Source organism: Alligator mississippiensis, chromosome 4 (genome assembly GCF_030867095.1).
Source record: "Alligator mississippiensis isolate rAllMis1 chromosome 4, rAllMis1, whole genome shotgun sequence".
Taxonomy (NCBI): Eukaryota; Metazoa; Chordata; order Crocodylia; family Alligatoridae; genus Alligator; species Alligator mississippiensis.
In genome coordinates this window covers 70,530,978-70,556,413 of record NC_081827.1, presented here as the reverse complement: position 1 = coordinate 70,556,413, position 25,436 = coordinate 70,530,978, and the positions used below count along the sequence as shown (strand labels likewise).

Below are 25,436 nucleotides of genomic sequence, written 5' to 3'. Positions count from 1 at the left end.
GCCTTAAGATTAAATGTATTGGTTTTTGTTCAAAGGTTGTACCATGCAACAGGATATCATCTAGGCATAATGAATAGGCCAAGACAGTCATACAATGCAACACTGTCTACCCCTGGCCTCAATATGGCAGGTGAAATGCACAAGCCAAAAATCAATCACTTCAAACTGCCACAGCTTGGTCCTACAGTAAGACAGTCCCCAACTCCCCCGACTTCTAATCTACTTCCCAGGGGTCACACTTAAGTTCCAGACTTCACCTGCTACAGCATCCCATGTTATGAATAAGAATTCTTTAAAGAAGTGACTTAAATTTAGGCTCAGTCTACACTAATGTTTTGTCAGCATATCTGTATGGGCTAGGGAGTATAAAGATCCATGGTGTGAAGACAGTTATGCTATCAAACGAGTGCTTTAATGTCATTTGGGATATAAAGAAGGAAAAGAATGTGTAGCTAACACTGGCAGAAACACGTCAAGATCTGCATATGCTGTGCCTAACTACAGCAGAGGTGTCTCTGTCAACATAGACATGCCAGCACAGCTACAGCAGTGCAGGCAAGCCTTTCCCTAATTATAATCCACAAAGAATCTGATGCTGCTATGTTTTCCATAGGCAGGACTACAGGTGAGACACAATCCACTAAAACCTCTGGTAGCTCAACTTGACTAACTCCCCTTGTAATTTTGATACCAGCCTTTACTTTATCTTCTGGATCACATTTTACAGCCATGGTTTCTTTTCTAACTATCCCTTGCCTATCAGAAACATTCAACAGATGAATAGGGATCTATTCTTGCTTCAGGTCCAGAAAAGCTTTGGCACCTAGCATTCCCCTAAGATCCTAGATCTCAAAAAAGTTATAATTATTTACCATCTTTCTTTACAGGAAAGTTACTATAATATAACTACTAAAATGGTTTCCGTCTTTGGAGGCAGAACAATTTGTTCACTGCAAACCACACAAATTTCTTTAGAGGGAATTTCCACAGACTGAATTTGTTTGACAGCACTCCTGCTCAATTTGAATTAAATTAAATTAAACCCATTTATTTGTTCATTCACCAGCTTGGTTACTCACATTCCAGAGATCCAATTTCAAACCCAGTTTTTGGAAGCATGCGCATTCCTCAGACACCATCCCCATTTCAAACCAATTAATTAGTCCAAATTTGTATTCCCTATTCTCTAGCCTTTTTAGTATGCCTGGTTTAATAACTTAAGTTAGAACTAGCCTGTCTACCATTCCTGCTTAATTCATCGTTCTCACAGGCCATCTCACACTGTCACTACCAAACTTCAACTGAAAACAAAATAAAAAGGTACACATGTGAGATCTGTAAACTAACCAAGGCTCTGCAGGCCACCAGTGGTCCATGGACCACAGTTTCATAACTGTTGCCATTGGCCAACCTCCTTTTATTACTGTTAAATATATATATTGCTGCTTTTAAATTTTATATAAGTCTGATCTGCAAGGTTGAAGATTTAGGGCAAAGGGATTAGGGAAAACTGGGTGAAAAAACTTTTAATAGACACTTGTGACGCTCTGTCCTGACCAGCCTTATGTTTAGTTTTTTTTGTTTTTTTTGTTTTTTTTTTTGTGTGTGGCCAATTTTTTACCCTTCCCCCATTTAATGTTAATTGCCCTTATTTTACCAACTGAATTTACCACTTTTTCTAATCATTCAAAAATGTTATGAACCAGAATAGAAGCCCCTTTTTCATTATACATATTGGGCACAGAGCTGTACTTACAGGGATCTTGGCAATCAGCTTCCATCTTTCTCACTAGCAGCTGCTTCCTCTTCTGGTGCACTGCAACAAGGAAATAATATTCAAGCTCTGTGGTAAATTCCACAGCCTCTCAGAGTGCCTTTGGCTTCCTGTAACTCATCTTGATCTGCAAGTCCAAGCCCACCTGAGTAATTAAAAATTAGCACATTGTCATTTTCCCTGGAAGCCCTCATTGGTATTTGAGTAGAACAGGATCAAAACTCGGCAGGTCCTGTGGCAGCTGAAGTATAAACTCTTCTTTCTTCTAGCCATGCCCTTGGCCAGTTCAGATTGATGGTTGGCTCCAAACTGCATATCAAGGGTGTGTAATAGATCCAGGTTACATTTCTTTTCTTGAGGGCAAATTCTCCATCACCAAAATAGACCTCAAGTTGGTTGCTAGGAACTCCCCCCACCCCTTTTTTTTCCTGTCTTCTTCACAATTATTCAACTTGACTTTGTTGTTGAACTAAGCCAAACAGGCTTTCCAAGGAATTTTTCTAAGACATAATGGGTTCTTATATTACCTAAGTTGGAACAATATAACTGCTGCCCTAAAGCAAGAAAGTAAATTTTCTGGCTGATCTTATTCTTCATCCAGATTAACTGATTATCAAGGAAGTCTGAAATGCTTTGATTTCCTTCCAGAGCTGATTATGAGCTCCTTAAGACCTTGCTGCAACTCATTTCTGTTATTGGGTTCTGTGTTGGTCAACTGCACCTCTTTATGCGAGATGTTGTCCATGGTAGTCAGATTGTTGGTTACTTCATTAATCTCTTTCCATACCAGATGGGAAGTGATCCACTTGGCCTTTCCAATCCATCCAAATACTTTAAAACTACTGTTTTAACAGAGATTACATCTTTGATTTCATGTTATCGTTCAGTCCTATTTTCCTTATGTTGCTTTAATTCCTTTTTGAAAAGGTCTGCAGCTCTTGCCTTAGTTCTTCATTTAATTTTTCCCAAACATTTCCGATTTCTGCATATAATGCCATCATTTGGTTCATTATGGATTAAAAGGAGTACCAGCTCAGACACTCACTCTTCTCTGACCACAAAATTAACCAAACAGCAGGTGTTGCAGGTTGCTTCCATTAGAAGGAGAAATTGTAAAGAGACAAGACTGCAAAGAAACACTATTAAAAGAACACACAAACTTCTGTTTCCCAAGTATACCAGGAATCAAACAAACACAAAGCAATTTTGTTCATAGTTCTTTCAAGCTTGCACTTCCAAGCCTCTTTCAAGCATGCACTTTACCCAAAAGCAGACTTTCAGCTTTCACTCATGACCATGCTACTAATGCATGTCTGATGCTTTCTTGCTACCTTCTCTTTTTTTTTTTTTTATTGCCTTTCAGGCACACGCAAACTTAATTAAAAATGCAGTAGCCAGCACAAGTCCTCCATCCACATGTTGCTTGTCACGCACCTTTCTTTGGGCCATGACATGTGCCTGTTTTGACAGTAGGTGCTACTATTGTTTCACCACCTGGTAAGAAAGAAACTTAAAACTGTTTTTTAAACCTAAGGAGTGATAGTTATGCCTAATACATAACATTATTTTCTTCTGATAACATGAACTCTCGTCTTTAAGGAAATAAATATGCACTCTCCTAGGAAAGTCATGATGGATACTCTAAGTCATTAAGCCTTTTCAGTTGGGAATTTAAAGAATTCTCCCTCCATTGCAGAACTTAGTATTAACATATATAAAGCCAACTTCCCAAAGTACTGAAGTAATTAACTAGGCAGAAATATATTTTAAAGGAACAAAAAGATTTTTGGAAGTCATCAGGGTAGCTTAGTTTTGATATTGCATAATTATAGATAAACCTTGTAGAACAGGCAAAAAATTATCTATTGCACAAGCTTGGTACCTGGTTATTAACACTTCTTGACAAACAAACATTGGTAAGTCTCTAGTATTGTCTTTATGAGCAGAGAGTCAATAAGTACCAAAGGATACAGTGGAAATGTAATCTCTCTGATACCAATGTTGTCTCTCTCAGCAAACAGTGACTTTTTAAAAAAGAAATATCCTACCAGTCAAAATGTATTTCTGAAATGAACTGGTGACAATTCCGACTGAAAAAAGTATCAGAGAGGCAACACACATGACAAAAATAAATAAAACTTAAGGTATTAAAAAATAAATATGCACTCAGGCTGAAAACTACCAGTTTTCTGTGCCAGTTTTAAATTCAAAAGTGAATTTTTTTAAAAATCCACACAAACAGCTTAGTTTTAGAAATGTACCAGAAGCCTGAAATCAGGTCTCAACTTATGGATATGTGCATGATAAAACTTACCAGCTCTCAGGGTACCACCCTCAAAGACACTGCTCCTCTGGGCTGCCCCCTAGACTAGAAGCATTATAACAACCCAATACAACACTTTTGCAGGCTTAATTAGCACTCCCCAGTGAGTGGCAGTTACCTTGTCCCCAAACTAAATCACACGTGAACAATGCCTGTAGTTTAGGACGCAGCCTAGCGGAAGCAGCACAGCGTGTCCAAGACTGTATCTTTACTATGGACATAGCCTGATCCCATTTTTATAGCTTTCACATTTAAAAGTCTGTTTTACTGAAAGTTAATGAGATGTGTGATATAAATGCCTGTCACTGGGCAAAACATAACCTATTGTTTCATGAGTCAGTAGTACTAGACAAATTAGGCAAGTAAACATTTATTTCTTCAAACAATTTTCACAAACACATTCTTACCATAGGGAGCCCTTCCAGCTAAAGGATTTATTAATGGAGTTGGGTTGCCACTTCCTTCCCTTCTGTTTCTGTCGGCTAGTGCTGGAAAATCTGAAAGGTCCAGTCCTGTCACATTTTCACTTCCATCTAAGACAAAAAACAAACATTTTAAGTAGCTTTGAATTTTTAGCTCAAAACATCTGTAGTGTGGAGGTGGTGTTGTTGGTTACCATGATATACCTGGAAATATACAAGAGGCAAGAATTCTTGTCTATGATATCTTTGACTGGACCAATTGTATGGCTTGGATAGACACAGGATACTCCAGTAGCTACACCTAAGTCTATCTGAACCATAAAACTGGTCCAATAATAGGCATTACCCATAAGAATTCTTAACAAAAAATTGTAATATATGAAACAAAGCTTTTCCAGAGTCAATGGGCACATCTACATGAGACGATTAATGCTCAGTAAAATTAGTCTACTGCAGGTTTGTCATGGCAAAAGTGGTGCTATTGCGCTAATGTATGGTAGAATTAGCCTACTTTGCACTGACATCACTTAAAAGGTATGTGCTGGTGCTACAGTAGCACCAAGTTACTGTGCATTTAGTACCTGTTATTACAGGTTCTAAACTTAATTCGCAGTAATCGCAGTGCATTAACGCACATGTAGACATGCCCAACGACAAATAAATTAGATCAATTCTAACAAAATAGTTTTGTTAAGATTTCCAATAAAAACTGGAAGCCATAAAAGTAACATCTTGAGTGCCACACCATTAGTTACAGATGATGTTCTGAGAAAATAAAATCCCACAACATTCATTAAAAAGAAAAAAAAAAAAGAAAAAGAATAAAAAAGAGCATACTTGGTTCTCTTCATGTTACTATTAGAATTATAGACATTTTAAAATTAACCTCTAGATAATGAAACTAGGCTTTGGTGTATTTTTAAATGAATAATATTGAAGTAGCAAATCATTACGTTTTCCAAGAGTCTGGTAACTCGTGAATCACATGTATAAACACACCCAAATTACATTAAAAAGGAGTCAGTTCTGATAATAGCTAGAAAAAGAAGGGCTTGAAGAGGAGTAATAGTAATCAAGAACAGCTCTTATCCATTCACGCTTTAAATAAGGCAGGAACTAAAGAACTACAGAGGAAATAACAGAATGAAAGTTGATGTAGGAAATGGATTCCAGTTCACGGCAAGGTACAAGATGAAAAATGTATAAACAGTTTTGAGGTCCATAATGCCATCACAGGGCTCCCGTGACTACACAAGCTACCCTATTGGCCATTACTTCAGAGCTTTATGACATCACCAAATGCTATTAGACACAATTACTGCCCAGTCGCCCTGTACAAAAAAAAAGAGAGATGTACATAATAAACATGTACTTAAAACAAAAAGCCTTTCCCTAAAGAATGTATGCATCTTTGCTTAATGTAAAATTAAGAGATTAGCATTCCTAAGAAAATAGGAACTACCAATTTAAAAGCATTATTTAAAAAATGTCTGTTCAAGAAGAATTTCTAACAAATGATTAAAAAAAATTCAGTCACTAATATTCTCATTGAAACTTGATGAATTATTTTTCTTGCTAATTAATGATTTTTCTGCAACATCTTCCTTCTTTTTGTTCCTGGCCCCATGAACTACTTTTGACTTTGAAACTGACTGGTTATGTGTATGTGAATAAATAAAATAAAAAAAATCCATTCAAAACAGACTATTTTCAGTGCTTTATTTTCTTCTTACAAGCAGCAAAAAATGTTACGACATACCAGCATAATTTCAAAAACATGGTCTTTGAGTAACTTTAAACTGTCAAAGTAAGTTTAATCTTTTAAAATTATTACATGTAAAAGATAATTATTTGCCATATAGTAATGTCAGTTTCAGTTTGTGTGTATATTCTTAAGCAACATGAACAACCTTGTATAACAAAGCCACTACACAAAACTTTAAAATTAGAATGAAGAAACATGGTCAGACAGCAAAATATTTAACAACTGTGTCTTATCCAGATTGTACTTTATACTTTACTTATTTAAAGTATACTTACCAGTTCCATTAAAAATGTTACTTGATAAGGAGTTACTCATTCCAAATGCCTGATTCCTGTTCATTCCAAATCCAGACATACTGTATGAAATAATAACAAAACACACAAAATTAAAAAAAAACAAAACACAACAACAAAAAACACAAGCATGACTGAATAGACTTTGAGTCAGAGGAAAAGAGAAGTTAAAAAGGAAAATTAAGACACTCAACCAAGACATCTCTTGAATTACTCCAAGGAAAATCCTATAAATCTTGTTTTCATTGGCATCTTTCACACCTGTCATATTTATAAATGAGCCTTGCTTAAGAGGATGTTTAAGGTACTATATTTCACAGTATACAAGTCAAGTTTTGAAGACAAATTTCTTAAAAGTCAACCTCAACTTATACACCGTCCCACGCCTTGGTGTGCAAGGCACTGGAAGCCTGGGGGGCTCGTGGAAGAGGTGGCATGCTGGCAGGATCCCAGGAAGTTGGACTGGGCCCTGGGAGCTTGGGCAGCACATGGCCCACTGGCAGCGCACCCACCTAGCCCCCGGGAGTGCTGCCGCCATGAAGGCAAGGACTGGGCCCCCTCCCACATCTGCCCAACACCTCATGCTGCCCCTGGGGCAAGCCAGCCCCCTCCCAGGGAGCACCAGGTATCTTGCTGGCCACAACAGCCTGCTGAAGACACAAGCAGCAAGGGGCCTGATCCAGCTTCCAGTGGAGCCTCCCCACCTGCCCTGTGGCTTGGGGGGGGGGGGGGGGGGGGGGGGGGGGGCTGCTAACAGGTCAGGTATCCCCTGGGCTGCTAGTGGGTCATATGCTGCCTGAGTTCCCAGGGCCCCGATCCAACCTCCCAGGAGCCCACCAGCACACCACCTCTCCCACGAACCCACCTACGATTCCAGAGCCTCACACATGGAGGCAGAGTCGACTTATACACCAGACCAAAAAAGTTAGGATTTTTGTAACAGAAACATGGGGTCGACTTATACAATGGGTCAACTTATTTTTAACATGTACCATTTTTATGGCATATAAAACAGACTAAGAAAAATTCTGTATCTAGGAATACAGTGGTAGGAATTAGCACAGCATAAATCAAATTATATGAATAAATAAAATCTTAACTCCAGAATGTTTCATCTAACATAGCATTTTAAAACAAATCTACAAAGGTACCCTAAAAAAAAGTTCACATTTACTGCAGAGAGAGAGAGAGAGCGAGAGCACGTGCGTGCGCACACACACACACACACACACACACACACACACAAAGTATACACATAGAATAATATATATAAAGAACACATGTATATGGTCTAAGAAGTGACCAAGATTATTAGGATTGAATCTCGATATGAAAGCTGAAGTTGCAACGGATAATTTAGTATTTAGCTGTAGCTGTGATGCCCCAGAAAGTGTCAAGAAGTAAGATTTTCTGTGGATTATCTTTTACTGAATAAGATGTATAGCTGGAAGAGCTGTCAGACAAGGTTTTGGGAACAGGGCGCCCTTCCTCACGTATCACAACGAGATAACATTTCTTGTGAGAAATACGCCCCCACAGAAAGCCACTCTCTCTCCAATCTCTCAGTTCTAATCCTCAAAGGAAATTTACAAAATACCTTTCATAGGTGAGCCTATGAACTCCACTTCATCAATCTACTGGATACAAAAAAGCATTGACCAAATATAGACATTGGATTTATGACACATTATGAACTTGCCTAACATTTGACTTCCCAGGCAAACCCTCCACTTTTTATCAACTACTTTCATTCCCTTCCCCACCCCCCACCCCTGTCTCCCATCCTTTGACTACAACTACATTTATTCCCCTTTCCCCCACTCCAACAGTCTCTTACCTAGTGACCACTCGATTTACATTTTAACTGACTGGCTTTCTTGCACACATATTGACCTCTGGCCGCTTTACTATTCCATCCAGGAAGAGCAGAGACCACCTGCAGATGCTTCCTCAGCCTGACAAAGGGTGTTTGTGCCTGAAAGCTTGCTAAGAAGAATTTTTCCAACTACTTGAGTTGGTCTAATAAAAGATATCGGATTTACCCAAATTCTAGACTACTTTAAGTGATTAACAATTAAATAACTGTTGAAGGCAACTATAACATTTTCATAAAGGTTTAACTTTTGCATAACAGTACTGAAATATTGGCAAACTTGGTGTTTCATTGTTCTGCAAATGCCACTAATGTATGCATAAATAGCGGCCTTTAAAAATCAGTTGAAAAACAGCCCACATTAATTCAATGAAAACAGCAACCTGAGTTCCAGTGGAGCTTCCTTCTCAACTAACTAGAATAATACACTAACATAGAATCAATAAAAAAGACAAATAGCTCAAAAGGTACTGCAGACTAAGATAGCCTCATCTCTGAATTACTGCCAAAAGTTAGTGTTTACTTAAACAAGTACTCAATATCTACATTTGCAAGATCAAAATCTTTCTTCTCATTTGAAAGCATACTGCCTCTCTTAGCCTTTCTATTGTAGCACACCTATATAGATGCAAATGCTTGCTTATGAAACTTCCAAGTTAAAAGCTAAAAAAAAAAAACCAAAACAAAAAAACCCACAATGTTAACTGTTGATGTACATAACAGACAATGGGATTAAACAGTTCACAGAGCATAGAGAGGATACAATGAGCCCTCTTGCTTAAAGATGGCAAGGACAAACAACTACCTCAGCCTACCTCAGCCAGGGGAAGTGGAAAGGGGAGAGGGTTTGCACACGTTAAAGTCACAGGGTGCCCGTACACGAGCACAGAGGCTGCTCCAGTGCTTTACAGCACGCCAGAGCAGCCTTGATTTATCTTCATATGATACTGGATACTTGATTTATCGAGTCTGCTGGAGTGTTAATTACCGTGCTCCAGCCAGCCTCTGCATCTCGCATATCAATGTCCCTGCACTTCAAGATAGCAGCTGGGGCACTTGAACTAAAGCTCGCTGAATGACCTTTAGTTCAAGCACCCCTACCACCATTTTGAAGTGTAGGGACACTGATACACAAGACAGTGAGGTGCTTAAATTAGGGCAGCTCTTGGAGCCAACCTAATTAAAGCGCTGCCCCTCCCACCCCAGGAGCACATGTAAAAATACCCTCAGATACAAAAGAAATTATTCCCATTGTTCTGTCTCTCTCCCACTATTTTCATATGATACTGGATTGGGTTGGAGAAGCCATTTGACTGACAAATTTAAGAACTTGTAGCCAGTACAGAAATGGGTCTTTAGACAAGCTCTAAACAAAGGAAAAGTTAGAACTGGGATACAGTGACAAATGGTAAATCAGTTGCAATAGTTCTTTTAAAACTGTTTATGTAAACAGTTAATAAGCTTACACCGATTCATTTTTGTAAATCCAATACAAGGCAAGATAAGCAATCAATAATTTCAAGGCCTGTGCTACAGAGTCAGAAAAAGAACAAAGTTGTTGAGATTACCACACCAACGTAGTCTTACATAGGTGAGAAATACTGGAGGGCAAAAATCTCTGTTCTCCAAATGGCTCCAGGGCTGCAGCATGGAGATGCAGGACTCCCACCATATCAGAGTTTGCTGAGCCAAATCCCAATGAACAATTTTTTAAATTAAGTTTTGCCTTATTTGCACTCTCCACTTTAGCCTGGAAGACCCTAAAAACCTATGCACATTTCAGAACATGTGTACACCTCTCCACTGTGCCAGACCCCACCACCATGACAACAAGTAGTTCCTAGGCACTCTGAGCACATACCAATAAACACATACCCAAGACAAGTGGTGTGTGCGGACTCAGTACTGTTCTACAGTGGCTACCCATTCGTTTCTGTCCAGGATATGGACAGGAACAAAACAAGAGCAAGTATAAAACATAGCCCTCACCCACCAGCAATGAGATACTGCAAAGAGACAATGCAGACATGCTCTTGGCTTCTCAGCAGCAAGAGCTGGACATTTCAAACTATATTTTAATTTCAGGACTACTGTTAAATATATCTATAGCTGCATGCATTCTAACCAAGTCTTACCTGTTCACAGTAAAAGGTTGTCGAGAGGGTTGTTGCTTTGGCATACATATTATGCTAGGAGAGCTTCTGTTGGGGCTGCCTAACCCTGAACTGCTCATGCTGTTTGTTCTGCTGGGAATTCCAATGCCCTGACCAACCTGGGAGTGGTTCATCATATTCCTAGGATTCATAGGCAATATACCCCTGAAAAAGACAAAGCATCCAAAAAAGATTAATTTCTAATGTTTCATTATTTGCTTCTGATTCATTTTCCAATTTAAGAAGATTTTCTAATCTATGACAAGCTAGATTTGTGGTAAATGTCAATACAGCATAACATGTAGATAATTCTCAAGCAGCAGAATATTATTTAAGGGTTCCTGAGAAATTCCACATGACCTATCATATACTAAGCAAATCCTTAGTCAAACTTAGTATAGAACACCAAAAATATTTAAAGTGAAATTAAAGAACAAAACAAAACCAAAACAAAAAAAGTCTTAATGGGTTAAAAACGTTTAAGTTTCTTAATATACCAAGCTTGTAGTAATACTTCTGTCCTACCATCTTTATTGCCAGAATAGTTTATTACATGCATATATTTTTACCCATGCATTTTACTACAGCATTCTTGCACTCTGTAGCAAAATCTGCCAGTGAACACTATCTTTACACACATGGACAGGTACTGTATTGCAAATATCCTCCCAAATACAGGCGGTGTTCAACAAAATGAAGAAGTATTTCCTTTTTTAAATTAAATTAGAATGTAAGCTAGTTAAGGTGAAACACGCACCACACTTAAAAACTTCTCTGCAGAAACACAATTGTAGAAATAGCAGCTACCAATAAATACCTGCTCGGAGATGGAGGCGTATGAAGTGACATTGTTGGTACCCCTGTTGTTGGCGTTACGTGGCTCGGTAACTGAGTGCCTTGTGATAAGCTGCGATTTAACTGAGGGGTATTGTTGCTCATTCCCCTCATTGGAAGGCCTAGTGCACCTATTGAAAAAAAATTCAGAGGGGTGGAAATATATTGCAAACAGGAACAACATCTTATCTAAATGGTAGCTTAGATCAAATCTTATTTGACAATCTAAAAAAAAAAGTGTAAAGACTGCAGTAAAACAGTATAAAAATTCAGTACTTGCTTACACGTTTTAAATCATTTCAATTCTGCTCTGCCTTCTAATTTGCAGAATTTTTTTTTTTTTTATTTGAGAGCCATTTGCATTTGATACGCTATCAAAACTGCACTTCCATTGGGACTTACATTTTACAGCAAGTGCTATAGGCTGGATTTTATATAGTAATTTGAGACTTCTGTTTACAATGTTTATCAGAAGAATAAAGTAGTGAAAAATAACTTTAAAACTTAAAAGAATACTATAAAGTGTGCCAACTTTCACTCTTAAAACAACATTGAATGTGATAAGCTAGACTGTATTCTCTGAAGTGTTTCAAACTTGTTTTAAATAGGACTTGTTGATCATATTTTCCTGTTAAAAAGCTAACTTAAAATATATTTTGATTTTATAGGCTACATATTGTAAATTTAAAAAATAAAGTTGGAGTACATTTAAACCCATATAAAAACTCAAACAACAGCTATAATTATAATTTCAGACGAGTTCTTTTAAAGAACTCTACTGGAAATTCACACGAATTGTTTTAGCGTATATAGACAGACACTTGGCCTTGCTTAAACACCACTGCATCTCATTAAAAACAACAAAAACTTCTTTAATAAAAAGCAGAATCCATGAATTTTGTTTTCAATAATGTTTCCAATGACTTTTTTTTTGGGGGGGGGGGGGGGGGAGGGGAGGAGAGACGGAGGACAAAAAACCAAAATAAAAAACAAAAGCAGATTTCTGCTTCTTGAAGATAAAACTTCAGTGTCCAAAATGAAGTCATATGCAAGGTTCCAAGAAAATGAAGACAACTGGATTTAAACCATCCTCCAGTATAATAAAAGAATCACTGTAAACATCACACTGATTTGTGTATTACTGCAAACACCACAGTGGTTCAACATGTGTAGGTATATGTAGCAGAAAATAAAGCATTTTAGTATGAAAAAATATATATTACATCACAAAGATAAAAATTTAAAAGCGTTCCCTGGGAAAGTCTGGGGGTGTTAGTGGCAAAGCAAATTTACAAAGTAATATTAATAAAAGTGGATACTACCTGTATATACACAGAGCTACAAGGTAAGAAAAAAATTGCAAAGGAAACCTTAAGCCTACTGTAGGATACCAAATGTTCCATGTTATAATCATCAGTCCAAATATTTTAAAACAATTTAAAGATCAAATTTTATAAACTGTTTGGCAATTATTGAGAACAACAGTCACTCTGAAAAAACCCTATTTTTTACCTTCCTCTTTCATTATTACATTCAGTAATTGCTCATGCACCAAAAGTTTTAGCTGGCAAATGATTTAGGTTGATCACTAGAAAAAGAAAATAATAGGGGCTAATTCTGTGCCCGGAAATTTGTTTTCTATGATTCAGATTTGTGGCACTATGCATCTAGTAATCCCATGCTAGACTGGGACATAGCTAGATGGTTGATAAAGGAAATGCAACAAAATATTTTTACATTGTCAATTTTGTACTGCCAAATAGCATTTCAAATGGTTAAACAGTCTTAAGAACAGCATGTAGTTTTCCCCTTTCTGAACACCAAAAGAAACAAAAAAACTTGCTAGTATCTTCCAGTTTTAGGTCAGAATTCCACTTTGGTCAGTTCTGCAGCTGATTTCTAAAGCCAAACATAGCTGAAATGCTAGGTTAAGAAAAACATGTTAAACAGTATCAAGATAGTCTAATGGACATAATGAATAAAAACCTGCGATAACAGTAACTACAAAATATCATAGGCCCAACTTATGCAAGTGGTAGAAGCTAAATAAAAGGCTTAATAAATGCCAGCTTCTAGGCTCAAGAAAGCCCTAAAACCACATTCTCTGATCACCTAGAAACAGATTTAGAAAACTGCAACACTGAAGGAAGTACCAGTTGATCTAACACTGTGATACAATCAACAATTTTCAAGACAACCACTTTATCATAGTAGTGTTTAAATGTTACCTGAAGGAATATCTAGATAGTGTACGACAGGAGACGGGGGTTTTACCCAGCTGAAAAAGTCACTTACTAAAATATCCTGCAAGATACATTCCTAATAGTATCTGCTAACAGAAATTGATTAGAGAGTCTCAAGACAAGTCTACCTAAAAGCAAGTAATATATGTAAAACCTTTCCATATCAGTAGTTAAATTTCCTTGCATCTACCAAATTTAAATCTGCAAGAAACAGAAAAAGAAGGAAGAATGGGTTAGGAAGGAAAACATTCCTTTTTCCCAGCTTTACTAATACAACTGCAAATAATTATTCGTGTTGACCACATTTTAGAGAAAAGCATATGACAATTTGCCTCTTGGGGACAGAATACCACATTTCACAGCAAACTGATCATCTGATTCCCCATGTCCATTCTTCAGAAACCTAGGATTTATTTTCTCTCAGTTTTTAGTGGTCTTTAAAAAAAAAAAAAATCATAGATAAATCCACAACTATTCTCTCTTCATGAGGTATTTAATATTTCAGTATTATTTATTTTGGACTTGTAGAATACTAGCACATGGTAAATACATTTTTTTAAATTTTCACTCATCCTAAAATATACCCTACACAAAAGCCACAGAGAAAAAAAGATTCAAGGTCTCTTATGTAAATCAGAAGACAATAAGACCACGTGCACGTTTTCTCTCTATAACGTAAAAGTGACATGTTCATATATCACAATCAAACATACTGATAATAAACTGAATTCTTACTTTGTTGCCCGTATAAACTTGCCCCAAATTGAGACAGCTGACCTGATGTTGATGGCGATGCCAGCATCTACAATTTTAAAAAGTTAATGAGACAAAGAAAGCTACAAGTTATTCTAAAATAATACCTAGGATTGTAACATCATACTGATTTGATTGTAAATACAGACTTTTAAATGGTCTCAAACAGCCCAGAGATTATCAAGACATTCAACATGAAGCATTCCATAATATGTACTTGTTAGCACCTGGAAAGACTACTGTGTTTTCATTGATGATGTGTATTAAAGCCATCAAATACAAGACAACCGAAATTTGCTAGATGCTGTAGCGCACAGGAAAACAACAAGCATAATTTAGGTCTGTCAACCTGAAGCTTACACCTGGCCTTCATAGAAGGAAAAGTAAAATAAAAAAAAAAAAAGACCAAATATTTAAGTTCTTTAATACACTTGTAAAATATTTGTCCTCTGTACATTATCTGCTTTGCATGCAATATACAATGTGGTATGGTACTAAAGTTTCATCAACACTCTTGGAATGATCTGCAATATCAACACTTATGATTAATCTGGAGACCTAAATTCATGTCAATAAAGTATCACGGAACATTACTGTGGACCACAGATACAACAAAAATGACTAACCCATAGGGCAAAAGTAGCGTTATATAATAGTCCAGAATCAAAGGTCTGGGCTATGTTTAAATTTAAACATTTTTTTTTTTTTTTTGGAAAAGGAGCATGTACATGGAAACTATATGTGGTTGGGGCTTTAGCCCTTTAGGACTTCAGAATGGACAACCAGGGAAAAATTCTTATGGAAGTTTAAGTCCTGTAGACTTGATACAAGTAAATGCAGAGAGCAAAAAACAGACATAAAGAGATTTACATAAAAATTACCAACTGAGAGATATAGTATATGTATATTAATATCTATATTTATGTATGCATCTATTGGGTAGCAAACACAACCATAAACAAATCATTAAAGATATTTTTTAAAATGCAAAGATGACAATTTAATGACTCAAAGTAGAGTTCAGCCAAAAGAAAAAACATTTTGCACTGTAAGACGGACATAAATGCTACTGTAGCACCTGAATCAGCCCCGTATGTGAAGTGTAGGCTTCACTTATTACAAGGCTTTGTTCATCTATAATAATTAAATATGAATTGTTTATCTATCCAGGTGTTTGCTTTTTAAAGACAATCAAACTGGTCACACAGCGATAGATGGCACTATTTTTAACAGAAAAGGGTGGTAACCAACTACAATTTTTTTTTTTTTTTTTTTTTTTTTAAATTCCAATGTGGCAGCCACCCTAAGGATAGTTGGGAGACTACTGTGAAAGAATAATCATTTGATATGCCCCTCCCTCCGGGCAAACATCATCAAGGGACACAGGAAGCTTACTACTATGCATTTCAACTTAACTTCTGGAGGAAAGGGTGACACTAAGGTGTCTTCTATTTTAGAACACAGGATTTGTTTTGCTGCATACTGTATTTGATTTCCTTGTTAAACTCATTTGCATTTTACAAGTATATTTAACCTTAAATTGAATATTAATGATTTATACTACAGAAACAGCTTGAGTATCAAAGACCCTTTTACTAGGTACAATGTAAAAAACAAAAGAATTGAAGAGATCTTTTTGGCCCTTGAAGAAAGATTACAATGTTATTACAATCTCACTTCATGGAATGCCTTTTGCGTTGTGAGAAAAAAAATAAAAAGTAAGAAAATGAATGCATCTCATATAGGCTAACAGTTGCAGCCATTTATCTCCCCCCCTCCATTTCCCATTGATATTAGCTATCAACAGTGACTAGAAACCCCAGTTTGGTTCTTGGTAAAGGGGGTGAGAGGCAAGCAGTTCCAGAATTTCAGAGTGTCCTACACAAATTGGAGGATTGGGCCAAAAGGAATCTCGTGAGGTTCAATAAGGACAAGTGCAAATTTCTGCATTTAGGATGAAATAATCCCATCCATCAGTACAGGCTGGAGTCTGACTGGCTGGGCAGCAGCTCTGCAGAAAAGGACCTGGGGGTTACAGTGAACAATAAGCTGAATATGAGCCAGCAGTGTGCCCTTGTTGCCTAGAAGGCTAATGGCACCCTGGACTGCATTGGTAGGAGTTCCTTTGCCAGCGAGTCAAAGGAAACGATTCTTACCCTGTTCAGCACTGGTGAGGCCACATCAGGAGTACCATGTTCAGTCTGGGGCCCCCTACTACAGAATGGATGTGGACAAATCGGGGAAAGCCCAGCAGGGGGCAACAAATGGTGAGGGGGCTGGGACACATGACTTCTGAAGAGAGGCTGGGGGAACTTGGCTTATTTAGTCTGGAGAAGAGTAGACTGAGAGGGGATTTAAAAGCAGCTTTCAATTACATGGAGGGGGGTGCGAAAGAGGATGGAGCTAGACACTTGACACCCGAGCTAAAAAATAGCCTCCAGTAAAAAATGATTTCCAAGGAAAATTTCAAACAAAACTACTTTGTCCATTCTCATTCCCAGAAGGAGCAACTGACACATTTTAGTTTCCTTACGTGGGGGCACCGTTTAACTCAAAGGCACCTGGAAGTAACAAAGAAAACACCTTCCAAAGTTAGAAGGTTAATCCTAAACCTGGTAAAAGGAATCTCAAATCTCAAGTGGCCACAGTGCAACTCTTATTAAACAAAACTCTGCTTTGCAGTCCCATTCAGTTGAAATATTCTACTAGACTCCACATGAATTCTGAAGCTGAACGTGGAGTTGCAAGGAACACCTGCTATGGTTGCCAAATGCTTAGATGACTCCCTTGGCATCTTTACTGATGAACTACCTTATATAATATTTAGGGGTCTACTTAATTCATAGCTTTGCCAAAACAACAAAAGTGTTGTCCGTGATGGCCAGGAAATACTGCATTGGCCGTGATTTTTTTTTCTTCTTCTCCTGGGAAATCAACCTTAGAAAAGCGTATAATTAATATAATACACTATTTTAGAATGTCCCAATCTTTATAGCAATACAAAGACAACATGACAGTCACTGAAGCCGTAGATCATGTGATTGAGTTACCATCTGCTAGTGACATAGATTAACTGAATGTGCCAGTCAGTGATGTAAAAATGTTTCTATTAAGATTAGTATTGTCTAATATCTAAACTTTTTATAGAACACTACATAATAAATTATGATGTTACAATTCATACTGTACCTAAAATTATATTTATATTTTAAATATTTAAATGCATATGATAAATTATATCACTTACTTTCCACAGAATTTGCTATTACATTATACAGTAAATGCCTCTCCACCAATCAATGGCGAGACATAGGACCACCGGGAAATGCCCATGAGAATCTACTATTTGTGCTGCAACCAAGTCCCTAAAATTGCTTTTTTTTTCCCCCTGGGAGTTAAGCAGACCCCTAATTATACATGCCATCATTAACTCCTGATCAGTTTATTACAGTGCAATTTATCATCGGCCCTGAAAAAAGCTGCATTGCCATTCATTTGAAATTCCTGGCGTGTGAAGAAATTGTCACGCTTTAAAAGCTCTGAGAACAGTGTGTCTACTTGCTTTCCTAGATGGAGGCAAAGTAATCTGAGGTCAGAATACAGTGCTGCATCAGTCCAAAATAAGAACATATCTTAACTCAATAAAAAGGAAAAAATAAACCCTAAAATTACTCTTATGGCAGCGTAAACTAATCTAAGTCCGTAAGTAATACCTAGACTAGCAGTTCCCAAACTGTGGGCCGCAACCCCAAATGGCATCACAACATCAGCAGATGGGGTCATGCTGAGGATAAGTTGGGGAAGCACTGACCAAGACCAAGATGTATCCACATGCATGACAGGTGATTATCCAGTCTTAGTTATGCACACCAACAAAAGAACAACGTTGTAGTAATTTAGTTGCCACTATTTTCACAGCCCAACAACTAAACTACTTTTAAACAATAAAAATATCTGAAAACCTCTCGTTTCAAATCACTATGTTCATCGAGTAAAAGTCTGAAGTCACACTAGCAAATAAATAAAACAAGTAAATTAAGCCTGTCATACTTCACTGGCTTCTTTTGTTTCCTTTATACTGCTCTTCAGCAGGAGCTTTTTCTGCAGGGTGTTTGTGGCTCTACTCCACAAGGAAAGGCATGGCAACATCTGGCATATCAAAATTGGATAAGAAAAATGTTCTTGCTCATGAGGAAATACAAGTCTTGAGTTTTGAAAATGTTCTCATGCACTTATTTTGAGTTGCTACAAAATGGCTTAGAGATTAACTGAGTATCTTGAGTATAACCCTATACTTGTAATATGTCAAGTGAGAAAATAGAGGTTTGGGGATGCCGTTATACCATCTGACATGACAAGGTTGCCAACTGTCATTTAGCGAGAGAAGCATGCAACACATCCATTTTAGGTACGGGAGCAAAGATTTTTGTTGTTGGCCGAAATCCAACTTTTTCGACTTCCCTTAATTATAATGCCTTTTCCATGCCTTTTTAAACTCTTTGTATATTGCTGTTTTGCTTTGAGAGCAAGAGACAGAAGAGCATGATACGGGATGGGGGTGCCAGATTTGCACTGTGACAGTACTTAGATCCATTAAGGATCAGGTCATTTTTATAATAAAAATTAGCATTGCACAGATGCTTATATTTTTAAAAAGTATATGTAAATATTACCACCTGAATTTTTAGTGTTTTATATTGCATTTATTGCAAGCTAATAAATAAGGCATTTTGTTTGGCAAATATACATTACACAGTTTAGGTTACCATGGTAATTAGAGGTGGAAGATCTTACTGGCTTGCTTATCTAGTCACCTAAAAAAAAACAAAAAACAAAAAAAACCTTAAAACCATTTCTTGAAAAATGCTTATTTCTTTTTGAAGCTGCCAAATTGAAAGCCAGATATAGTACTCAGCATCTTTGCTCTCTGTTATTTGCCTGAATCTTGAATAAAGCTACATTATCTGATTTCCTGAGACTATTCTTTTTCACTTAAATGGCTTACTTTTAGATCAAAATTAGATTAATCATTTTTGTCTTCAGATATTACACTTCAGAATTTTTGTTAATGTTGTCCCATGAATTCTGCTTATGCATTGCCAAGAGCTAAGCATACCGAGTTTAGCCCTGACTGTTTTAGTGGTAGATGTAAACCATTATGTAGTAACAGATGAAGAGCTTTGACCCTCTTGAATACAATGTAAGGTTCATCTTGTGTTAAAATGCAGATTAGCATGAAGAGGTTAATGTTAATAAGAATGTGCATCTTCATAAACATTACTAAATCAAGGTAATCAACTCATTTCCTCCCATTCATGAAACTCGTTGCTGATGATATTGCTAATGCACAAGGCAATGGGATGTAAGTCTTTTGCCTACTATGAGAGACATCAGAAAGATTGGGAGCTTCTCACAGTTGTAAAGGTGAGACTGCTTTTTGTGACCACAGACTTCGAAAGGAAGATCTGCATATGAAGGAAAATTGGAGGAGTGTTATATGACACACTCTCTCAGGAGTCACCTTCTTAATGAATCAATTAAATAATCAAAGAAGAACAGCAATAGTCAGGTCCTAGTCCAGGTCCCTTAATGAGAAGCTAGAACCAGTCAGGCAGCTGAAAAAACAGAGCAAGACTGAAGATGACAAGCCAGAAATCTGGAAAAGAAATCAAACTTTTTTTTTTTTTTTTTTTAAAAAGACAAATCCCCCCAGAGGTCACACTGCTGCTGCTGAGATTCACTGTTCTGTATCCTTTTTATTTTGTCAAAGAACTAGGAAAGAAAATGAACAGCAGGTCCTAGAGAAAGATAAAAAAAAAACCCCAAGAAAGCATATTGGGTTGCATCAACAAAAGTGTTGCTTGCAAATCAAGAGACCTGATCCTTCCACTCTTTTCAGTGCTGGGGAGGCCTCAGCTGGAGTACTGTGTCCAGTTTTGGGTCCCACACTTCAAGGAAGATGTGGGCAGATTGGAAAGAGTCCAGCACAGACCAACAAAAGTTATTAGGTTCCTGGGAAGCAAGACTTATGTGGGACAGCTGAAAGAACTAGGGTTATTTCATTTGGAAAAGAAAAGGCTAACAGGAGATTTGATAAGTCGTCAAATACCCAAGGGCCAATTACAGAAAGGATGGAGATGAGCTTCTCTCTTTGGCCCCAAGGGACAGGACTAGAAGTAATGGTCTCAAGCTTCAGCATGTATTTTAAAGATGAAGAGGGACTTTCTGGCTATGGGGATGGTCAGGCATTGTAACAAACTACCTGGAGAAACTGTGGAATCCTATCCCTGGATATTTTCAAGAGCAGGTTGGACAGACAATTGGCCAGGGACAATCTTGCCTCAAGCAGGGAATTAGACTAGATGGCCTCGTGAGGTCCCTTCTAGCCCTACTTTCTCATGGTCCTATAATGACCTGCTAACAGACTCACATGCAAGAAGGCAGAGCACTTTAGAATAAAGGACGACCTCTCTTCTGCAAACCAAAAGTTTATTCAGAGAATAATCAGCCAAGAGTTGGATTTCAATAGAAAATGAGTATGGGAATTAGAGCTACAGCCTCTAAATCAGAACTTCGTAGACCCTAAATGCTTGAGGCTACAAGTGGGAGAGGAACACTGGAAAAAAAACCCTGGTCATACCCTGTTCACTCTCCACCACTGTGTGGTGCAATTAAGGCAGAGCAGTAAACCCCAGCACAGTTTGTGTTGGATCCAAGTCTACACATGCACCCAGAATTGCAGCAGTGAGCTGGGGAAAAGTAGCCCCAGTTTGGCAGGGGGCTGTGTCAGAGGGGCTAGCTAAGGCACAAGGGTGCTGAAGTGCAGGGCTAGGTGGCAGGAAATCCCTGCACTTCAGCACCCTTGTGCCTCAGCCAGCCCCTGTCACCGTTTACACATGCATTTCAGCGCACACAAGTACTCTGCCATAAGATAGTACTGTTAAGGACAATACTATCTTACAGTGGAATTAATTTACCACACCATAGTTCTGGTGCATGTGTAGATGGTGATGCTTTATTGTAGAACTCATTAGGTCTACTCCACAGTAAAGCACACATGTAGATGCACGATTTGACAGGCTATTGAGTCAGATGGACCTACAGTCTGACAGTAAATTATGTGGGTTTCTCCTTCTCAAAAGACAATAGTGCTCAAGAAGAATAAGACATCTAATCTGGCCACAATGCACATAATGGACTCAATCACCACTTCTGGACTCAGAAGGGACCTTGGGTACAGACAGAAGTAACAATTTTCATTTGACCTGGCCACAGAAAGCAGTTTATAACCTTGACCAAACAAATGCGCAGCTGCAAACAGCTTCAGAAATGGCACAAGGGGTCAGATGAAGATGTTTCAAAACAGAGCATCTTCTGTTAACTTCTGTCTGTGTTGCCTGCCAGCCTTGAAATGTTTTCAAAATAGTAGGGGAGAGGGAGTTTTTTCAGCGCCTGTCGGAGGGTGGGGTGGATGCACTGGAACCGTCCCTCCCTCCCCCAAGTGGGGGAGCTCCAATTCACCCACCTCACCCTTCAGCACCAACTAGGGAACCCCTAAAATGACCTCCCTCTGCTCCCTTTCCCACCTCCCATTCTGAAAACTTGCAGCCTCACAGGAAGAAGGGGCCGCTGCTAGAGAAAGCCAGCAGCTAGATTCCCATCCCTGATGGAACCAACAGAGAACTTGTCTCTTCCAGGGGATCAGTGCAAATCAGAAAGCTTCCTACAAAGCATTCTTGGTTACAGCGGGGAGCCTCACCTCTGTCTGCAGCCTAAATTATTAATTCAAAGTAGCATAATCTTTGTGTAAAAAAATCCCAAATTAACAGAAGTTCCTTAACACCTCTATTCTAATTTCTTTGCTAAGACTTTCTGAGTCATGTGGTGACCCGCCTTTAGCAGAATGCATAAGAGCTGCATTCATGGGGGTGTCCTTTTTCTTTTTCCTGAAAACCACAGGACCATCTCAGACAACTGTTAAAGAAGAATGAAGATCTACTGTCTCCAAAAAAGGCAGGTGCTCAGCAGAAGAGTGGAATGCCTGGAATGGAGTCTGACCCAATAAACCTAAATATTCTGACAAAAAAAAAAAAAAAAAAAAAAAAAAAAAAATTTAAAAAAATACTGGGGTCATTGAACTGGGGTCGCTAGTGAACAACCAAGCATTATACAGTTGTTTTTTCTATACAGTTGTTTTTTCATTCCAAGTATGTGATTTCCATTCTGGTTGTTGAAAATGCAGCTCCCTAATAAGACATTAGATGAAAACAAATACCTTGTAACCTGCCTAAACTGATGGTCTCTAACATTCTTAAACTCTCTTAAACTACTTGCTGCTGTTGGTTCCCCTTCTGTAGAGACTGATCTAACTATATCACTACAGAAAGTCTTGTGGGGTAAGGTTAGTCTAAAAAGCAAGCCACAAGAAAAATCAGACTGAGACAGAAAATAAAATGGATGTGAAACTACTCAAAAGGGCTCTAGGACACTTTTACTAAAGCCAGAAAGGGGCCCGATTGTTGATAGTCTAATATCTTGGTTCAGCAACCTACAGCTTAGAAAACCACTGGATCCAGCCTATGGAGCTGTGGTTTTGGCAGCAGGAGCTTCACCTGCACTGCACTGAGTCTAGCCAGAAGCTTCCCAGTTTCAAAACACAACCAAGTGGCAGGGAGAAGCAAGGAGTAGCAGCTGCAACAGCTGGGTCCTAGCACCAGCCTACCTTGGACCAGAGATGGATCATTCTGGCCTGCTGCCAGAAAGTGTTGCAGACCTCTGGTATATACAAAGTGCATACAAATATACATATGTGTGTGCACTAGGCGGCTAGTATTCGCTTCGGATTCGGCCGATTCGGGGGACAGATTTGATTCACTGATTTGAATCACTATCCCAAATCAATTCGGCTGAATCAGATTTGGAGATTCAGCCACTGCCAAATCGGCTGAATCTCTGAACTGAACAGGCCCCATCCCCCACCCACTTTCCCAGCCCTGTCAATGGCTGCCCCACCTGGCCCCAGTGTCCTGGCTCTTTAAAAAAAAGCCCCACACTCACTGGCTCCTGCCAGGTGGGGCGGGGAGGCAAATCCCCACTGCCCCTCCACTGTCCTGCACTGCACTGGGGGGCTCTGCCATGAGCCCACAGAGCCCTGACGGCCACTGCAGCAACCAGTGAGCGCAGAGGGGGGTTTTTTTTGTTTTTTTTTAGTGCCAGAATGCTGGAGCCGGGCAGAGCAGCTATCAACGAGGCTGGGAGAGCAGGCAGGGATCGGGGTGCTCAGAAGGCCTGGGGGAGCAGGTAGGAGATGGGGCCGGGCAGGAGTTGCTCTATGGTCCACTCCCTCCTCCTCCAGTCTCCCCTCCCCCACCCCCAACTTACCGGCATGGAGCCCGGGTCTAGCTCCTTGCTGCAGCGAGCAGGGATGCCTGAATCTCCAAATCTTCTCTGAATCTATTTGGAGGCTTTGAATTGATTTGGACCTTTTAAATGGTCTCCCAATTCGATTCAGATTCAGAGATTCAGCCACTGAACTGGATCAAATCTTCTCCGAATCAAATCAGCAACCGAAGTTTCACACAGCCCTAGTGTACACACACACGCATGCACACACTAATGATGAAGGCTAAAATTGTTAGAGTATCCAATCTGCTCTCCAAGAAGTCTAGATGTCTTGCTGGAACAGGGAGGTGTCAAGGACAATGCATTCTAGAATCACCTTTTTAATTTTCCACAACCATCTTGCACCTATTTTTGACTGTTGTCAAAAAATAAAAATTAAGTTTAAAAAAGTCCTTTCATATCCCACTATATGATAATACTACCCCTACTTTTGAGTGGACAAAAAACAAACAGTTTCTCTCTACCCCTAAACCTTTATGCTTATACTGTGGCTTCTCTTGTTGCACACATTTCGTCTCAGAATGAAAATTCTGTAAAGATAATATCCTAATGGGTATTCTCTGAAGCCATTTGCCTGCAATTCAACTCAGATTCCTACTTCTCTCAGAGAAATGCCAAATCGTTGTCTCAATTCCATTCTTAGTGTTTCAGTAAGATGAAGATAGACATGTTTCTAGAAATCATAATACTAAATTTCGTACTCAGGTTTAGTATTTATGTATTTAGTATTATATTTCTGGGAACATGGCTATCTTCATCTTACTGAAACACTAAGAATGGAATTGAGACAACGATTTGACACTTCTTTGAGACAAGGATTTGACCCTACTCAGAAGTAGGAATCCGAGTTGAATCTCAGGCAAACTGCACCAATATTATCTTCGAAGAATACCCATTAAGGTATTATCTTTAGAGAATTTTCATTCTGAGATTAAATGCGTGTAACAAGAGAAGCAACAGTATAAGCAAACTGCAAGTGAAGAAATTAAAACAACTTCAATATGCCATTATTCTGTTAGTGATATCTGCCATCCAAAGAGATCACTTGCTACAAAAACTCATTTCTAACACCATTAAATGGATATTTTCTCTGTAGACTTAGCTTTAATCTTCAATTCATTTTTGTTCTCATGATAGTTGGCTGGATCACTGGAATACAATCAGAACTCTCTCCCTCTCCTCCCCAGAAGTTCTGCTGTTTTTCCCCTCCTAGTTCAGCATAGTTTAGTAGTTGTTGAAAATGGAAACTACTTAGAAGGTCCAAAATGTTGAACATTTCCCTTATATGCTTACAATGCTGAATAAGACTTGCCCATTTGGAATTCCTTTAAAAAAGTTAGCTCATTTTGCCTATTAAAACTAAAAATCCGGAAATATTTCCCCATTCAAATGACAAAGAAACACTGTGATAATATAGTAGCATGTGCTAAGAACTATCTTCAGGGGGTATTCTCACTGAAATCCAATAGGAAATATTTTTAAGCATTACAGGGGGGCTATAGGGAGGTGCAAAGCATCCTGGGATGCTGGGGGACAATGAGTTAAACTTGAAACTGGATGGGACCTGGGGCAGAAGTTCAATAAACTGGTTTGACCTAAAT

The 25,436-nt window shown here is 38.5% G+C and overlaps 1 protein-coding gene across 7 annotated transcripts in view; it reads right to left on the bottom strand.

Moving 5' to 3' along the window:
* CNOT2 (CCR4-NOT transcription complex subunit 2) overlaps window positions 1-25,436 on the bottom strand; it is a 127,664-nt gene that overhangs the window by 22,412 nt on the left and 79,816 nt on the right. For 5 of the 7 annotated variants that reach the window (XM_059726086.1, XM_059726085.1, XM_014595873.3 and 2 more), the window contains 6 exons: window positions 14,416-14,482; window positions 11,421-11,568; window positions 10,586-10,768; window positions 6,560-6,639; window positions 4,505-4,630; window positions 1,757-1,816 (listed from right to left, as the gene is read on the bottom strand). In XM_059726086.1, coding sequence (XP_059582069.1) covers window positions 1,757-1,816; window positions 4,505-4,630; window positions 6,560-6,639; window positions 10,586-10,768; window positions 11,421-11,568; window positions 14,416-14,482 — 664 coding nt within the window. Of the gene's footprint in view, window positions 1-1,756; window positions 1,817-4,504; window positions 4,631-6,559; window positions 6,640-10,585; window positions 10,769-11,420; window positions 11,569-14,415; window positions 14,483-19,199; window positions 19,248-25,436 lie in introns of all 7 variants that reach the window. The other 2 variants (XM_019493584.2, XM_059726084.1) reach the window with 2 other exon arrangements.